This window comes from Ustilaginoidea virens, chromosome 1, assembly GCF_000687475.1.
Source record: "Ustilaginoidea virens chromosome 1, complete sequence".
Lineage (NCBI taxonomy): Eukaryota > Fungi > Ascomycota > Sordariomycetes > Hypocreales > Clavicipitaceae > Ustilaginoidea > Ustilaginoidea virens.
The window spans coordinates 6,860,930-6,875,543 of NC_057316.1; the positions used below are offsets into that span (position 1 = coordinate 6,860,930).

The following is a 14,614-nucleotide window of genomic DNA, read 5'->3' on the forward strand; positions in this document are numbered from 1 at the left end:
GGCGGGGGGGCAGAATACATAAGCAAGGCCTTGGACCGCTGGCACTCACCGCCTGCCCCCGGCGGCAGCGGTGGTTATCGATAAGCTTTGCTGGAGAGTAGGGTAAAAAAAAAAAAAAAAAAAAAAAAAATAGCCTTCTGGCCCATCCGTGCAAAGGCAAGTTTCAGTCAAAAAGATTGGCGCAGGACAAGGCAAAATCACACAAATCCCCATCCCACCGGCCGCGGATCACACGGGCATCATGGGCCCCGGAAAGAAGAATGTCAAGGCGACCAAAAAGTTCGAGAAGAAGCACCTGCGAGGCGTGCTGGACAAGAGAAAGGACGCCGCCCGGGCCAAACAACGCCAGCAGGTCAAGGAGAAGAAGAAGGCTCGGCGGGCCGACGATGCCGACTTCTTCAAGGGCCCAAAGGCGGCCGACGGTGCCGCGCCCAAGCGCGAGCCCCACGGCGGCCTGAAGAACAAGAAGAGCGGTGAGATGAGCGTCGACGAGTTTTTCCAGGGCGGGTTCGAAGAGATTGTCGGCGCCGGCGGGTGCAAGCCCGGGAGGCTGGGCAAGCGCAAGAGAAGCAGCCAGGACGTGGACCAGGACGTGGACCAGGACGCCGAAGCCGACGCCAGTGACGGCAGCGGCAGCGGCTCGGGCGTGGAGGCTGCCGGCAGGCGAGCGAGCGACGACGATGACGATGGCGCCGACGACGACAGCGCCGACGGTGATGATGCCCAAGGCGGCATGAGCAGGGAGACCATGGACAAGCTGGCAGAAAAGGACCCCGAGTTTTACAGATTCCTGCAGGAAAACGACCCCGAAGCGTTGGATTTCGACGACAACACGGACTTGGCCGAGGTTGACGAGCTGAGCGCCAGCGAGGGCGGTGATGACAGCGACAGCGACGACGACGACGACGACGACGACGAGGGAGCAAAGGAGCAGAAGCCCAAGAAAAAGAGAAAGACGGCCGAGGCCGAGGCAGCAGAGCCCGCCCAGGCCGACGAGCTGACCCGCCCACGGGTCGCCTCCTGGCGGAAAGCCATGCAGGACGGCCACTCCCTCCGAGCCGCCCGACAGGTCGTCCTGGCCTTTCGGTGCGCAGCGCACCTGAACCAGGACGGCGGCGACGGCGACGGCGACGGCGGCGACGCTCCGCCGAGATGGACCATCAACGACCCCCAGGTCTACCACGACGTGCTGGTCCTGGCGCTGACGCAGGTCCCCGCCGTCATGAACCACCACCTGCCGGTCAAGGAGTCGGCCGCCGGCAAGGTGTACGTGCCGACCGAGACGAAAAAGTTCAAGACGCTCTCGCTGCTCCTGCGGTCGTACGCGTCGTCCGTCATGCACCTCCTGGGCACCCTGTCCGACGACAAGACGGTCCAGCTGGCCCTGTCGTCCGTCACCCCCGTCCTGCCCTACCTGCTCTCCTTCAAGAAGCTCGTCCGGGCGCTGGCCCGGGCCGTCGTCGGCTTCTGGGCCCAGCCCGCCAGCGCCGAGGCGACGCGCGTCACCGCCTTCCTCGTGCTGCGCAGGCTCGTCGCCATCGGCGACAAGGCCATCCGCGAGGCCGTCCTCAAGGCCACCTACCAGGGCTTCGTGCAGGGCTGCCGCGTCACCAACCACTCCACCGTCCGCGGCATCAACCTGATGAAGAACTCGGCCGCCGAGCTGTGGGGGCTCGACCCGGCCGTCGGCTACGCCACCGCCTTCACCCTGATCCGCCAGCTGGCCGTGCACCTGCGCAACAGCCTCGTCAACAACAGGAACGAGTCGTTCCGCCTCGTCTACAACTGGCAGTTTGCGCACTCGCTCGACTTTTGGTCCTGCGTCCTCGCCGAGCACTGCTGCCCGCTCCGCGAGGCCCAGGCCGGCCGCGAGAGCCCGCTCCGGCTGCTCATCTACCCCCTCGTCCAGGTCACCCTCGGCGCCGCGCGCCTCGTCCCCACGTCGGCCTACTTCCCGCTGCGGTTCCACCTCGTGCGCTCGCTGCTGCGCACCTCGCGCGCCACCGGCACCTACATCCCCCTCGCGTCGCCCTTGCTCGAGGTCCTGGCCTCGGCCGAGATGAAGAAGGCCCCCAAGGCGTCCACCCTCAAGTCGTTCGACTTTGCCGTCGCCTACCGGGCGCCCAAGTCCTATCTCCGCACGCGCGTCTACCAGGACGGCGTGGGCGAGCAGGTCGTCGAGCTCCTCGGCGACTTCTTCCTCCTGTGGTCCACCTCGGTCGCCTTCCCGGAACTGGCCCTCCCCGTCGTCATCCAGCTCAAGCGGTGGGTGAAGCAGGCCCGCTCCCGGGACCAGGGCAACAAGAACGCCAAGCTCGTCTCGCAGCTCGTCCTGCTCGCGCAGAAGCTCGAGGCCAACGCCAAGTTTATCGAGGACCGCCGCGCAAAGGTCGAGTTTGCGCCCAAGCATCGCCAGCAGGTGGCTGCTTTTCTCAAGGACTTTGACGTGGCCAAGACGCCGCTGGGGGCGTACGTCGTGGCCCAGAGGAAAGTGAGGGAGGAGAGGTCCAAGATGTTGGAAGACGCGAGAAAGGAGGACGATAAGAAGAGGAAGGAGGACGAGGCGCAGGCGCAGGCGCAGGCGGACGAGGACGACCATACGGCAGACGAGGAGGAGGATAGCGAGGATGGGCATGACGATGACGGTGATGGTGACGAGGACGAAGATGACGAGTAGATCAGTGGCCACATGTAATGCGTCGAGTCTATCAGACCAACCAACACACACACACACACATATATATATCTTTGATGCGTCGTCTTCAAGAGTGAAGCCAAAGGCAGGTCTTCCGCACCAGCAAGAGTCATCATTATCATGCTCATCGCACTGCTAGAGTAGATGCAAACCTAACAATATCCCAAATCGGAAGCTTTGACCAGGATACAAGAAACAAAAACGGAGCCACGCCCTGTCTGTCTGTCTGTCTGTCTGTCTGTCTGCCTTTACCCAAAACGCCTCGTCATGCCTTTGTCCCGCTCCAAAGACCAAAAACCTCAAAATGCAAGAGACTCCCGCAAACCCCTCCCCCAAAGTATGACGTCCAACTAGACATGAGTGTACAAATGCTCCCCGTTGTTTTTTTCTCGAACCTTTTTTTTTTTTTAAATCCAAGCTCCAAGAGCATCATGCAGTCTCTTGGATTCCCTCCCACGTGAGTTGCTCGCTCATTTGCGTGACGTCGCGCACGGTCATGCCGGTGATATTGAGCACCGTCATTTCAACCTCTTCCTCCGTCATGGCCTGCCCGGCGGCCTTTTGTCCCTCCAAAACATCATACAGGCTGTAGATCTGGTCGTTTTTGACTTCCATGCGCTTCAGGTTCACCCGGATGGATTCGGCAAGACGGAGCCGATCGCGACGGCCGGTAGCCTTGTCGCTGCGGTTGTACTCTGACTGCAGGCGCGTGAGATGCAGCTGCAAATGCTCGGCTTCGTCCTCCAGTCCCTTGATGACGAGCGCCAGCGCGTGGCCAGGCGGCTGCGAGGGACGCATTGTCAGGTCCTCCCCAGTCATGTTGCGGTCCGTGACGGGGACAGGGCGTGGAACGTTGACACGCTTCTTGCCCGAGGCGGCCTCCGCGGAAGACACGACGCCGCCGTGGGACGTGATGCGACTGCACACTATGCAGTTTCGGCAGCTATGCTTGCACAGACCATCCAGGACCCGACGGGCCTCGGTCGATAGGGCGGGACAAGAGTCGTGACTGTTGGATCTGTCGGGTTCCTTGGTGGCGTCTTCGACTTGTACAATGTGCTTCTGTGCTGGCCGCGTATTGCTGCTTCCACGTCGAGACGCGTTGCTCTGGCTTGTCAAGTCGCGATTGTGCGGCACAAACCGCGCGTCCTTCATGGAGAGATTGAGGGAAATTGCAGCATCTTGGTTCGTGTAATCCTCGGATTGCAAACCTCCCGTGTCGTCCATCTCGTTCGTCAGATCCAGGTCGAGTGCTGCCGAGGGAACCTCGCCATGAGGCTCGTCGGCCTGCCGACGTTTGCTGCCCTGGTTCGCCATGTTGCTGCTGCTCTTGTTCCGAGGAGCAGACTTTTCGGGAATGGAAAAGGCCACGCCTTTGGATGCCGTGCGCGGTCTGCTTTCGGATCGCTGCTGCCTGCTATGACTGGCGAGTCTGGGCACCTCGCGTGCTCCCTGCTCCAAGGTGTAGCCATGCGAGGTCACTTCAGGGAGCGTTGGCATATCTTTGGTCTCTGTATCTCCCCCACCTGGGCGAGAGTCATTTGTCCTGACGGTAATGTCGGGCACAAAGTATGCCGAAGTCATGTTTTCCTCAGTCTTCTCCTCGATGCGACCAGAAGCATCGTCGTTGTGAGGAGGCCTGCAGTGGTCAAGCTGCTGCTTGAGAAAGTCGACTTCCTCCTTCATTTTCAAATTCTCCTCATGGAGGTCACGGACGCTGCGCTCAAAACCAGAGTTTTCGCGGCGAAGTAGCTTGTTTTCGTTGAAGTACTTGTCATTGTGACGAACGAGGCTCTCATTGTCTTCTTGAAGAGCCGACTTCTCCTGAATAACGGAATCGACTTTGCTTCGGAGGGAATCCATCTCTTCGCGTGCAGCATCAAGCTCATGGTGGGCTCCATCAAGATTCTCGCGCAGGTCTTCATTTTCTTCCGTCAACCTGTCGTTGCTAGATTGGAGAGACATAATCTTGGCCTGAAGCATATCGTCATCCTGACCACCCCTAGCAGAACGTAGAGAGTCAACCTCGTCTCGCAAGCGCTTTTGTTCTTTCCGAAGTGTTTCATTGTCCTTTCGAAGGGACACATTGTCCAGCTCCAGGGCATCACGGCTATGCTTGAGAGAAACAAGATCACGGCGCAGAGCGTCATTGCCCTGTCGCATCTGCTCTGACGATTCCAACTGCTTCTGGGAAGTAGACAGCTCCTTTTCTCGCACGCTCAGTTTCCGGGTGAGTTTGCTAATGTCGTCACAAGCATCTTGGAGTCTGCTGATGGCTCTGTCTCGCTCATGAGCAACAGACTCGCTTTCAATCGTGTTTGTGCTCAATTTGCGTGAAGCCTCATCCAAGCGAGCTTGCAGTGTGGCAACTTCCAGCTCCAGTCCTAGAAATACACAGTCAATGGGCAAGCACTTTTCGTTTTTTTTTCTGTATCGCTTTTGCAAACTACATTCCACGCAAGACTTACTATTTCTCTCGGCGGTAAACTTGCCGCTCTCATTGTAGCCGCCTGGGACTTTGCCGTGCCTGAGCTGGGCTTCGAGTCTCTCGACTTGGAGCTGCAAGCCCTCTGCATATTCCTGCACTTTATCATGTGCTGCTTGCAAGGACACAATCTCTTCCCGAATCATATCCATGGAAACAAAGATTTTCTCCTCATCATGGGGAACTTTGATGCCATCAACCTGGGCATGAGCACCAGCAATCGGCTTCTCCTGGCGATCATGAACCCTGCCATGCTTAACGAAGATGGGCACACCGTTCTTCATCGACCCACTAAATTTGAGTGTGCCGGTTACGAAGTCCCCGAGATGAGAGATGTCAGGCATAAAAAAAGACCGTACATTAGACGTGTTGTGACCAGGACTCGCGATGGAGGCCGGTGACGGAGGCACAGCAGTCAAGCTGGACTTGGCTGACGACATGTGAGGGGATTCCTGGTTGAGATCTCGGGGGCTGAGGGATGCTCTTTGTAGGCGGTTCAGCGCATCGGTTACCGATGACGAGCGTTGTTTTGAAACAGGTTCTGAGGGGGCCCGGGTGTGAACTTTGGACATGGGGCTTTGGTTCTGCTGCGACTTGGGGGCACCATAGTGCGACGTTGGCCTGGCAGGTGTCGTGTCAAGTATGGATGGCATATCGGATTCGTCATCGACGCGCGCCTGCATCACAGCACGCGTCTTGCGTGTGCCCGGCCAAATATCCTGGGTAGAATCTTCGAGCGTGAACTTGACGGCGGAAACCGCGGGTGGTTTGTTTTCTTTACACCGAGTGTGCCAAGGTCGTGTGTCGGTGGTGTCGTCCGAGACTGGCGGTTGGTTGTTTGTTTTGGGTTTGGAGAAGTATTCGGGCCACTTGCGATGGGCAGCATCCCAATTGACAGGGAGCTTTTTCGGAGCGGTGACTCGGGCAATATCCTCGTTGAGCCTTCGCGTTGATTCGCCCTCTGGTTCGGAAAAGAGCGACGACATGGTGACGGTGCCGTGGGAGCCAGTAGAGGATGGGGGAGAGTTGAAAGGGTTGGCGCGGTTGGCGTTCATTTCTCTAAGGATGCGCGAGCGATACCTATGTACAAGGTCGGCCTCCATGGCTCATTACGCGCGCGTTGCACGCGACGTTGAAGAGGCCGGGCGGCAGACAGACGATCGTGGAAAACAGATGCAGGTAAATTGTTGTGCGTATTGTAATGGCAGACCGAGCAAGCCAGTGGGTTCAACGTCGGTTTGCCAAAGGGGCGGGCGGGCGCGACGAACCGACGGGACGGTATGAATGCGACGGGAAAGAGCAAATGCAAAAAGCAAATCTTTTGGATGCTATATCATGGTGGATCAGGAGCCAGCAGGAGGATTGTCAAGAGTGATGGGCAAAAGGCCGAACATCACGGGCCAAGGTACAAAGAGCTTGGTGAAGAATGGGGGAAGCGGCGAGGTCAACAGAGCTGCCTGTGTGTACGGAGTATTGTGAAGGTTTTGGCGGAGCGCGCTCTGGTTGGCGGATGGAACTTGCTGTTTTGGGACGGAAGTAAACAAAACCTTTGCTCGACACCCCACAACTTGCACGGCCTTTGATTCGTCCTGGGCTGCACGTGGGGCCGCAGCGTATGAGCGTATCAGCATCAAATGGAAGGCGGCACCAACTGTCCACCTGCCAACCACCAGCCAACCAACCATCAGGCCTCACCAAGAAAAGCCTTGCGACGTCAACATTTGGTTTAAGAAGCATCATCACAAAAGCCCCGGCCCCGGCGTACATACAACGGCGTACATATGTACAATGATGGAACTGATGTGAGCACTGGTACATGGGCCTGCGCAGTCTCTGTCGAATCCGGCGTCGTCCGTAATATCCGAACCAAGCCCTCGTCAACTGACATGCTGTTTGTCGTCTGCAGCCCCAACTGAGGCTTCATGCTACATAATGACCATTGTCACGCAGCGGTGGCTGGCGCCTGATGTGGCGTTGCATTTCTTTTTGCCTCGCTTGGCAAGGACCTGATCGCAGCTGCAATGGTGACTGACTTGACAGAATTTTTCTTCCAGGGCCCGTGGAATTACGGGATTGATTCTTCCTGCGAGTCAACGGCCTGGGATGCTGCGAGGCTGCGGGACAGTTTGATGTCGTCTGCTGGTTGGTGTCTGCATGTGGTATCTGGGCTGGTGCGTTCCTGGCCGAGCCCCCGCACGCGACCCCTAGTTTGCCCGCCGCAACCACCACGACGCACCACCACTACGCACCACCACGCCGCAACCACCTGCAACATACTTGCAGCCCACCGTCAGAGTCCAACCAACACAGGATCGAGGATTCGTGCTTCCTTGCTTGACGTGCATACTGACCCCGTCTGCTGTCCGGACCAGACAGGGAAACGAGAACCTCCTTCGACACAATCTCGCAACAAGCTCGCAACAGGACTGCTTCCTCTTTCTAGCCCCAGCAACGCCACGGAGCCTCGTGTGTGTGCCGCCTGTCTCGGTCATCGGTTTCGTCAAGTCGTAGTTTCCCAACACATGGCGCACATCAAGTCACCCGGGCGGGGGCGGGGGGACCGGTCAGTTCCTGGCCGGCCGGTCTTCCCTTCAAAACTCAAAAGGTTGGTGTTGGTGTGACTGCCCCGACGGCCGCCAAACGGCATATCTCCTCCTGCAAATGAAGTCGATTTCATGACGTCTAATGCACATGCTAGAGTAGAGCTGCCTCGAAGCCCGCCAAATATACATCTTTGAGTATTTTGCGTACCTTGGGCACCGTATAAATATATCATAGCCGCTTGAATAGAGGCTGAACAGCCTGCAACGCCCCCGTCTTCGGCACAAGTGCAACTGGAATGAAAACGCCATGTCAGTGATGAGAATGCTGCAGTCCTTGAACGCCCTCAGCTGCAGAGTCTTGTTGGTGCTTTTCATCTCTACCGCAGCCGGCATTTCCGTTGCTGAGCTTCCGCCATGTTCAGTACTTCGTCAAGAAGCTCCCCACCCCTGCCGTCCGCCGGCAGAATCGTTCTTGAGTGCACAAAATGACGCCGCGCCTTGCTGCCGCGACCCGAGGATATTAGAGGACGCTTACAGCGCCCTTGCAGTCTTGCAAAATGTCTACTACGAGGCCACGAATGGCACATGGCCTACGTCTATCGATTGGACAGGTGCCGTGGTTGAAACCATCATATCTGGCATGCTAAGTACGATGACCAAGGCGCTTGATTCAGTGGAAGACGAATACGTCTGGACCCAGAAAGAAGACTTGATATCCACCTTGTATTCCCACGTCACTCATTCCTTCTTTGGGCAAAACGCGACTGGTATTCTTGATCAGGTGAGGGAGACGAAAACGAGAACCCGTCCGTTGAGATTCTGCTATTTGACCACACCTTGTGCAACTAGGCATACGACGATATCTTATGGGTCGTTCTCGGCTGGGTCGAGGCCATCAAGTTTGTGCGTCTCCATTCCTCGCTTCACCATCCCGGCAGACACCAAAAGTGCTTGGACCTTCCTGAAAAACTCGCATCAGCTCTCCGTAACGCTCCTTGGCATGGGTCCAGCTGGGTTTGCGCGTTTGCTGAGAGAGCTCGTGCGTTCTGGGATTTCGCCATCACCGGCTGGGACACTAAGCTTTGCCACGGCGGGATGAACTGGAACCCCAGGCTTGTCCCATACAAAAATGCCATTACCAATGAGCTCTGGATCTCCGCATCCATCTCAATGTACGAATACTTTTCCAACGACAAGTTTAACGAAACGTGCCTTTCTAGCAAAGGTTTCCCGACCAACGATCAAGCGTATTTGACTGCCGCCCTCGTCGCATATCAGTGGCTCAAGGAGGTCAACATGACCAACAGTCAAGGGCTGTACGCTGACGGATTCCACGTCGACATGGGGAAGCCCGGCAATGTGGAATGTGACCAACGCGATGAGATGGTGTACACCTACAACCAAGGTGTGGTCTTGACCGGCCAGCGAGGTTTGTTCAAAGTGACTGGTGATCCGTCCTATTTGGAGCAAGGCCATCTCCTCATTCAAAACGTCATCAACTCTACCGGGTGGGACTTGGGTAAAAACGCCCCCATGGACGATGTTGACGAACCCAACCACGGCAAACTGCCCCCGTGGCGAGGTCTTGGACGATACGGCATCCTCGAAGAGCAATGCGATGCAGGCGGCACATGCTCGCAAGACGGCCAGGCCTTCAAGGGCATCTTCTTCCACCACTTTACAGCATTCTGCGACCCACTAGACGCTCAAGCATTCCCTAACTACGCAAAGTTCAACCAAAGCGAGTACAGCAAGGTGAAGGCTGCGCATGAAAAGGCATGCCGTGCTTATCTAGGCTGGACCAAGCACAATGCGGATGCGGCACTTGGCACTCGAGACAGCATGGGCCGGTTTGGTATGTGGTGGGGAGCCAGCATCTTTCGTCGCGTCGAGGCGACTCCTGACACGGATGGAATCAACCACACGGCCCCCAACGCTACAGATTACCGGAACAGAGGCACGCCACTGGATTCCGTATGGGGTCCCAGAGCTGCGTGGCAGCCCGGATCGAAAAACCTGCTAGGCCCCTGCACGAATCCATCGCCTGGACCCGAATCGAGCATCAGGGGTTGCGGGGTCTCTCCAACGGCCAGACCTTTAGGCTTGCAGATTTTATGCAGTCAGTCGAGTATGCAGGCGGGAGATGCGAATGATCGCGGCAGAGGCAGAACGGTAGAAACTCAAGCGGGGGGGTTGGCTCTATTACGGGCGTATTGGGAGTTGTCCCAAAGGTAGTTGCAGCGCGATTGCATCCATACTATATACCTCTTTGACCTTGGCGTTTGGTACTCTTGCCGTTTGCCAGGAGCCTGCACGCTTTCTTCAGGACCAAAACACCTGAACGTGACTTGAGATGACTCAGTAGCGTAGAGCTTTCCCCCACAAAGCTGTCCTGTGTCCAGAAATGCAGCAGATCAAAGTCGGATCATCTCTCGAGTCCTCATTGTACATGGGCGTGGCTGTAGTGACGGCAATATCCTGTCCGTACGTTGAGGTGCGGTCACTCGGATGCCTTTGCAAAAGGAAAAGAAAAGACTCAAACAGCCCATGGAGGCGGATTCCAGAACAGAGCGAGGAAAATCACACCCCGGACGCAGCAGAGCCAAAGGAAGCATGTGCCACCATCGATGGCCTCGAAGCCTTTTGAAAGCCTTGGCCAAGGGTCGTCAGTCGGGGAATGGCGCGTGCTTGCAGGCGCTTAGTTGATGGGCAGGAGCAGACATGAATTTCGAGGATGGAATGAGATGAGATGCTGCACTGCACAGTCGGGCGCTTCGTTGGGTGGTGGAAAGATGGCGGTGGAAGGAGACGTAACAAGATGCCGTGCCGGCTGACGCTGGGGGAATATATAAAGAGACCAGACCAGACCAGACCTTCTGCAGCCACTGAAATTGGATCTGGGCCTGAATCTACCGGCAACGAAGTGGAAGGCGCACCCAGGCGCGGCAAGGGAAAGTGGGTTCTAGCAGGTTTTCTGCATGTGTGCATCGGCATCGGCACATGTATCCACCGACATGTACCTGGTACAACCTTAAGAGGTACGTACATAGGTACCTAACCTTACACTAGAAGGTCTGGTTGCTTGCGGCTTGGTCCGTCTTCGGAACCTGCATGGTGATGCCCAACTTACGGCTCATCCATTTCCCGACATGGCCCATCTCTCTCCTTCAACTGGACTCGCCGAAATAGGGCCATGCAATGCCCGCTGCAGTGCCGCGTCCCCAATAGGAGTAGCGAGATAAGGATGACGAGGCCGATGCCGCATCGACGGCAAGGCGATTCAAGATTGGGTTGCTGTCTGGTTGCTGTCTGGTTGCTTGCTGCGAGGCCCGAGCCCCACCAAACGCCTGACCGCGCCGAAAGAAAAAAATGGACATGGAATTTCTGGTCGGATGAGTCCAGTCGGCGGCCTCGGACCTGTTTCCTCCCTGTCAAGCCCCCACCAACTCCCCGCCAACTCCCCGCCAACTCCCCGCCAACTCCCCGCCAGATTCTCAAAAGCCATCGCCCTCGGCCATTCTCTCAGCAAACAACTACATGACACCTACGGTCGATATGCCTTCTCTTCTGGGGCATGTTCAGCCCAACGGCGTTGAAGCAGAGGCCAATGGCCATCGTCGACCCGAAACACCGGCCGGCCGAATGGCCCTGACCGACTACAGCATCAACCCCTCGCCGTCATCGGAGGAGACCAGGGCGCGGTTGCGAAAAGCCGTTCCAGAAGACCTCTTACTCCCCAACGGATATCCTGATGTTTGTTTCCATCCCTCCAATGCTTGAAGAAAAATGGACAACCAAGCCGGGCCTTCTTTTCATTCTTTGAGAACGGGGAAAAGGAGAAAAAAAAAAAAAAAAGGACGGGGGGGTGGGGGGGGGGGCCGGCCGTCCACGTTACGAACCAGGCATAATCACGCCAGTCATGCCCGTGGCTCACTCTCTAATGCGTGCAAATAGTATCTTCGCATGATTGCCAGTGCCACCTCGAGAGTCTACGAAGCCTGCAAAGTCACCCCCCTCACGCCCGCCCCCAATCTCAGCAACCGACTGGAGTGCAATGTCCTCCTCAAGCGAGAAGATACGCAGCCCGTCTTCAGCTTCAAGCTGCGCGGCGCATACAACAAGATGGCTCATCTGGATCCTGCCGTCAGCTGGAAAGGCGTCGTTTGCTGCTCTGCAGGCAACCACGCTCAAGGCGTTGCCTACTCCGCCAGGAAACTCAAGATCCCCGCCACCATCATCATGCCCGAAGGCACCCCGAGCATCAAGCACATGAACGTTGCGAGACTGGGAGGCCACGTCGTCCTGCACGGCGCCGACTTTGACGCCGCAAAGGAGGAGTGCGCGCGTCGCGAGAAACAAGACGGCCTGATCAACATCCCCCCCTTTGACGACCCCTACGTCATTGCGGGCCAGGGAACCATTGGCAACGAACTCTTTGGCCAGGTCAACATGTCGAGGGTCGAGGCCATCTTTTGCTGCGCCGGCGGCGGGGGCCTCATCGCCGGCATCGGCTTCTACGTCAAGCGCATGGCCCCCCACGTCAAGATCATCGCGGTCGAGGCGTACGACGCAAACGCTCTCTCGCAGTCGCTGGAAAAGGGGGAGCGAGTGGTCCTGGACCAGGTCGGCCTGTTTGCCGACGGCGCCGCCGTCAGGACCCTGGGAGAGGAGACGTTCCGGATCTGCCAGGACGTGGTGGACCACGTCGTCGAAGTGACGACGGACGAGATTTGCGCCGCCATCAAGGACATGTACGACGACACCCGGGCTGGCCTGGAGCCCGCGGGCGCCCTGTCCATTGCCGGGCTGAAGAAATACGTCGCGCAGCACCCCTCGGAGGATTCCCGCCGAACCCTCATCGCCATAACCTCGGGCGCCAACATGAACTTTGACCGCCTCCGCTTCGTCGCCGAGCGTGCCGCCGTCGGCGAGGGCAAGGAAGTTCTCCTGGCCATTACCATCCCCGAGCGCCCAGGCGCCTTTGCCAAGCTCGTCGACACCATCATGCCCTACGCCGTCACCGAGTTCAGCTACCGGTACGCGGACAAGGACGTTGCCAACGTCGTGCTCGGCCTGTCGCTAACCGCGCCCGCCTCTCAGCGAGGCCAGGAGCTGCGGATGCTCATCGACCGCATCCGCAACGAGGCCATGACGGTCACGGACCTCTCGAGCGACGAGCTCGCCAAGAGCCACCTGCGCTACCTCGTCGGCGGCCGCTCCGACGTGGCCAACGAGAGGCTGTACATGTTTAGCTTCCCCGAGCGCCCCGGCGCGCTGGAGCGCTTCCTCAAGACGCTTCGGCCCAGGTTCACAATCAGCCTGTTCCACTACAGGAACTACGGCGGCGACATCGCCAAGGTGCTTGCGGGCATTTCGTGTCCCGACCAAGACAGCGGAGAGCTCTCCCAATTCCTCAAGGACGTAGACTATCCCTTTGAGGAGTGCACCAGCTCGGATGTATTCAGGACGTTTTTACGAGCGTAGAAGCTGTCTTTTGCCAGTGTAAATAAATAAAATAAATGAAAACATGAAAAAAAAAAAGAGAGAAAAAAAAGCAACGAGAAAAGTGACGAGGCAGGTCAAGACAACGGCAACGGCGCATCAAACATGTGATTTCGGGTCCATTCTTTCTCTTCTTTCTTCTTTTCTATTCGTTCCTCTCTCTCTCTCTCTCTCTCTGTGTGTGTGTGTGTGTGACTTTTTTTTTTTGCCCGGGCCGGCGTTTCCTTGGGTTGATTTGCCCCCGGATCTTCGCAAAGCCACATCAACATCAACCCCCCTATTGGCATTTTCCGAATAAGGCGCTTCGCTTCACCTCGCCATGAGAATTACTACACCAAGTCTCTCGGGCCTTTTTTTTTTTTTTTTTTAGAGCCTGGCCTCCCCTGTCAAGGTTCACGGCTTGGGTTTCAATACAAGACAGCAGAATTAACATTCGACGGCGTAGCCCGCAGACATGTGGTTCGGAGAGCGCTGCCGCGCCGTTTCATCCATTCGCTCACGCGTTTTGGCAAACTTGAAACTGTGGAGTTCCACGAGCCATCAGACCTCCCGGACTGGGAGCTAGGTGCATCCCTGGCGCGGAACCGCCAGAAAAAATCAATGGGACAAGGGACTCGACGGTTTGGTAATGCAAAGGCTTGTTGGCGGGCGAGACGGGCGAGGCGTCTGGTGTCGGGGAGCCGAGGCCGTTCTGACGGGCCGGGGGGGATGGATGGGCAACGTGAGCCCGTCGGTGCGAGTCAGCTCGGCTGGTCTGGCGGGAAGGCGCTTGTAGAATTGTCAAGGAGGCGAGGGAGAAGGCTGACGGCTATGGTCTGGTCCATCATCAATGATGCCTGCATGTCAAATACCTTGTAGGCACCCTCGCAGGCGCCTGGTGCGGTCTGGTGCGGTCTGGTGCTGGCGGCTCCCAGCGCATGCCGCACTGCTTGCTGTTCCCCTGAGCTTCCGCCAAGCTTCCACCAGGCTTTGGTGCTCTGGCTCGAGGTTTCAGCAGCTGACATCAATCAACATACTGATACTAGCATCATTGATGGATACCTGGTAATTCCTTTCAGCGCTCCAGCTGGCAGAGCGTCCCAATTTCAAATGGCTCGCGCCGCCGGCTCACCAGCTGGCGAAAGACTCTCGGCAGCATCTCTGTCCTCCCAGAGGGCAATCCAGAGTCCAGAATCCAGAGTCCAGAGTCCAAGTCCAGAGAAAGACGTGCAAGTGGCACGCTGGATTCTGCCATGACATATTCGCAGTTGGCCGAGGCTGCAGCACTCATCATAGCACTCGACTAGTGTTGGTTGTTCAAACCTTCATGCTAGTCATTTGCCCAACCCGCCCGCACGCCAGGCACGACGGCCTGGGCTCTTTTATAATGTCTGGGTCTCGGAGTTGCCT

At 57.3% G+C, this 14,614-nt stretch overlaps 5 protein-coding genes across 5 annotated transcripts; 3 read left to right on the forward strand and 2 right to left on the reverse strand.

The window, feature by feature from the left end:
* Nucleotides 1-241: 241 nt before the first annotated feature.
* On the forward strand, nucleotides 242-2,677 carry UV8b_01610 (uncharacterized protein; the record flags this gene model as incomplete). Its single annotated transcript, XM_043139108.1, has 1 exon — nucleotides 242-2,677. One exon carries the CDS (start codon nucleotides 242-244, stop codon nucleotides 2,675-2,677), a length of 2,436 nt encoding a protein of 811 aa, XP_042995042.1.
* A 447-nt stretch (nucleotides 2,678-3,124) lies between these two features.
* On the reverse strand, nucleotides 3,125-6,235 carry UV8b_01611 (uncharacterized protein; the record flags this gene model as incomplete). Its single annotated transcript, XM_043139109.1, has 2 exons — nucleotides 3,125-5,079; nucleotides 5,164-6,235. 2 exons carry the CDS (start codon nucleotides 6,233-6,235, stop codon nucleotides 3,125-3,127), a joined length of 3,027 nt encoding a protein of 1,008 aa, XP_042995043.1.
* Nucleotides 6,236-8,030: 1,795 nt separating this feature from the next.
* Nucleotides 8,031-10,370, forward strand: UV8b_01612 (uncharacterized protein; the record flags this gene model as incomplete). The annotated part of the gene is made up of 4 exons (XM_043139110.1): nucleotides 8,031-8,504; nucleotides 8,573-9,954; nucleotides 10,094-10,207; nucleotides 10,268-10,370. The coding sequence occupies 4 exons, from the start codon at nucleotides 8,031-8,033 to the stop codon at nucleotides 10,368-10,370; spliced, it is 2,073 nt and encodes a 690-aa protein (XP_042995044.1).
* Nucleotides 10,371-11,260: 890 nt separating this feature from the next.
* Nucleotides 11,261-13,207, forward strand: UV8b_01613 (uncharacterized protein; the record flags this gene model as incomplete). The annotated part of the gene is made up of 2 exons (XM_043139111.1): nucleotides 11,261-11,476; nucleotides 11,678-13,207. The coding sequence occupies 2 exons, from the start codon at nucleotides 11,261-11,263 to the stop codon at nucleotides 13,205-13,207; spliced, it is 1,746 nt and encodes a 581-aa protein (XP_042995045.1).
* Nucleotides 13,208-13,965: 758 nt separating this feature from the next.
* Nucleotides 13,966-14,495, reverse strand: UV8b_01614 (uncharacterized protein; the record flags this gene model as incomplete). The annotated part of the gene is made up of 2 exons (XM_043139112.1): nucleotides 13,966-14,202; nucleotides 14,337-14,495. The coding sequence occupies 2 exons, from the start codon at nucleotides 14,493-14,495 to the stop codon at nucleotides 13,966-13,968; spliced, it is 396 nt and encodes a 131-aa protein (XP_042995046.1).
* Nucleotides 14,496-14,614: the final 119 nt, after the last annotated feature.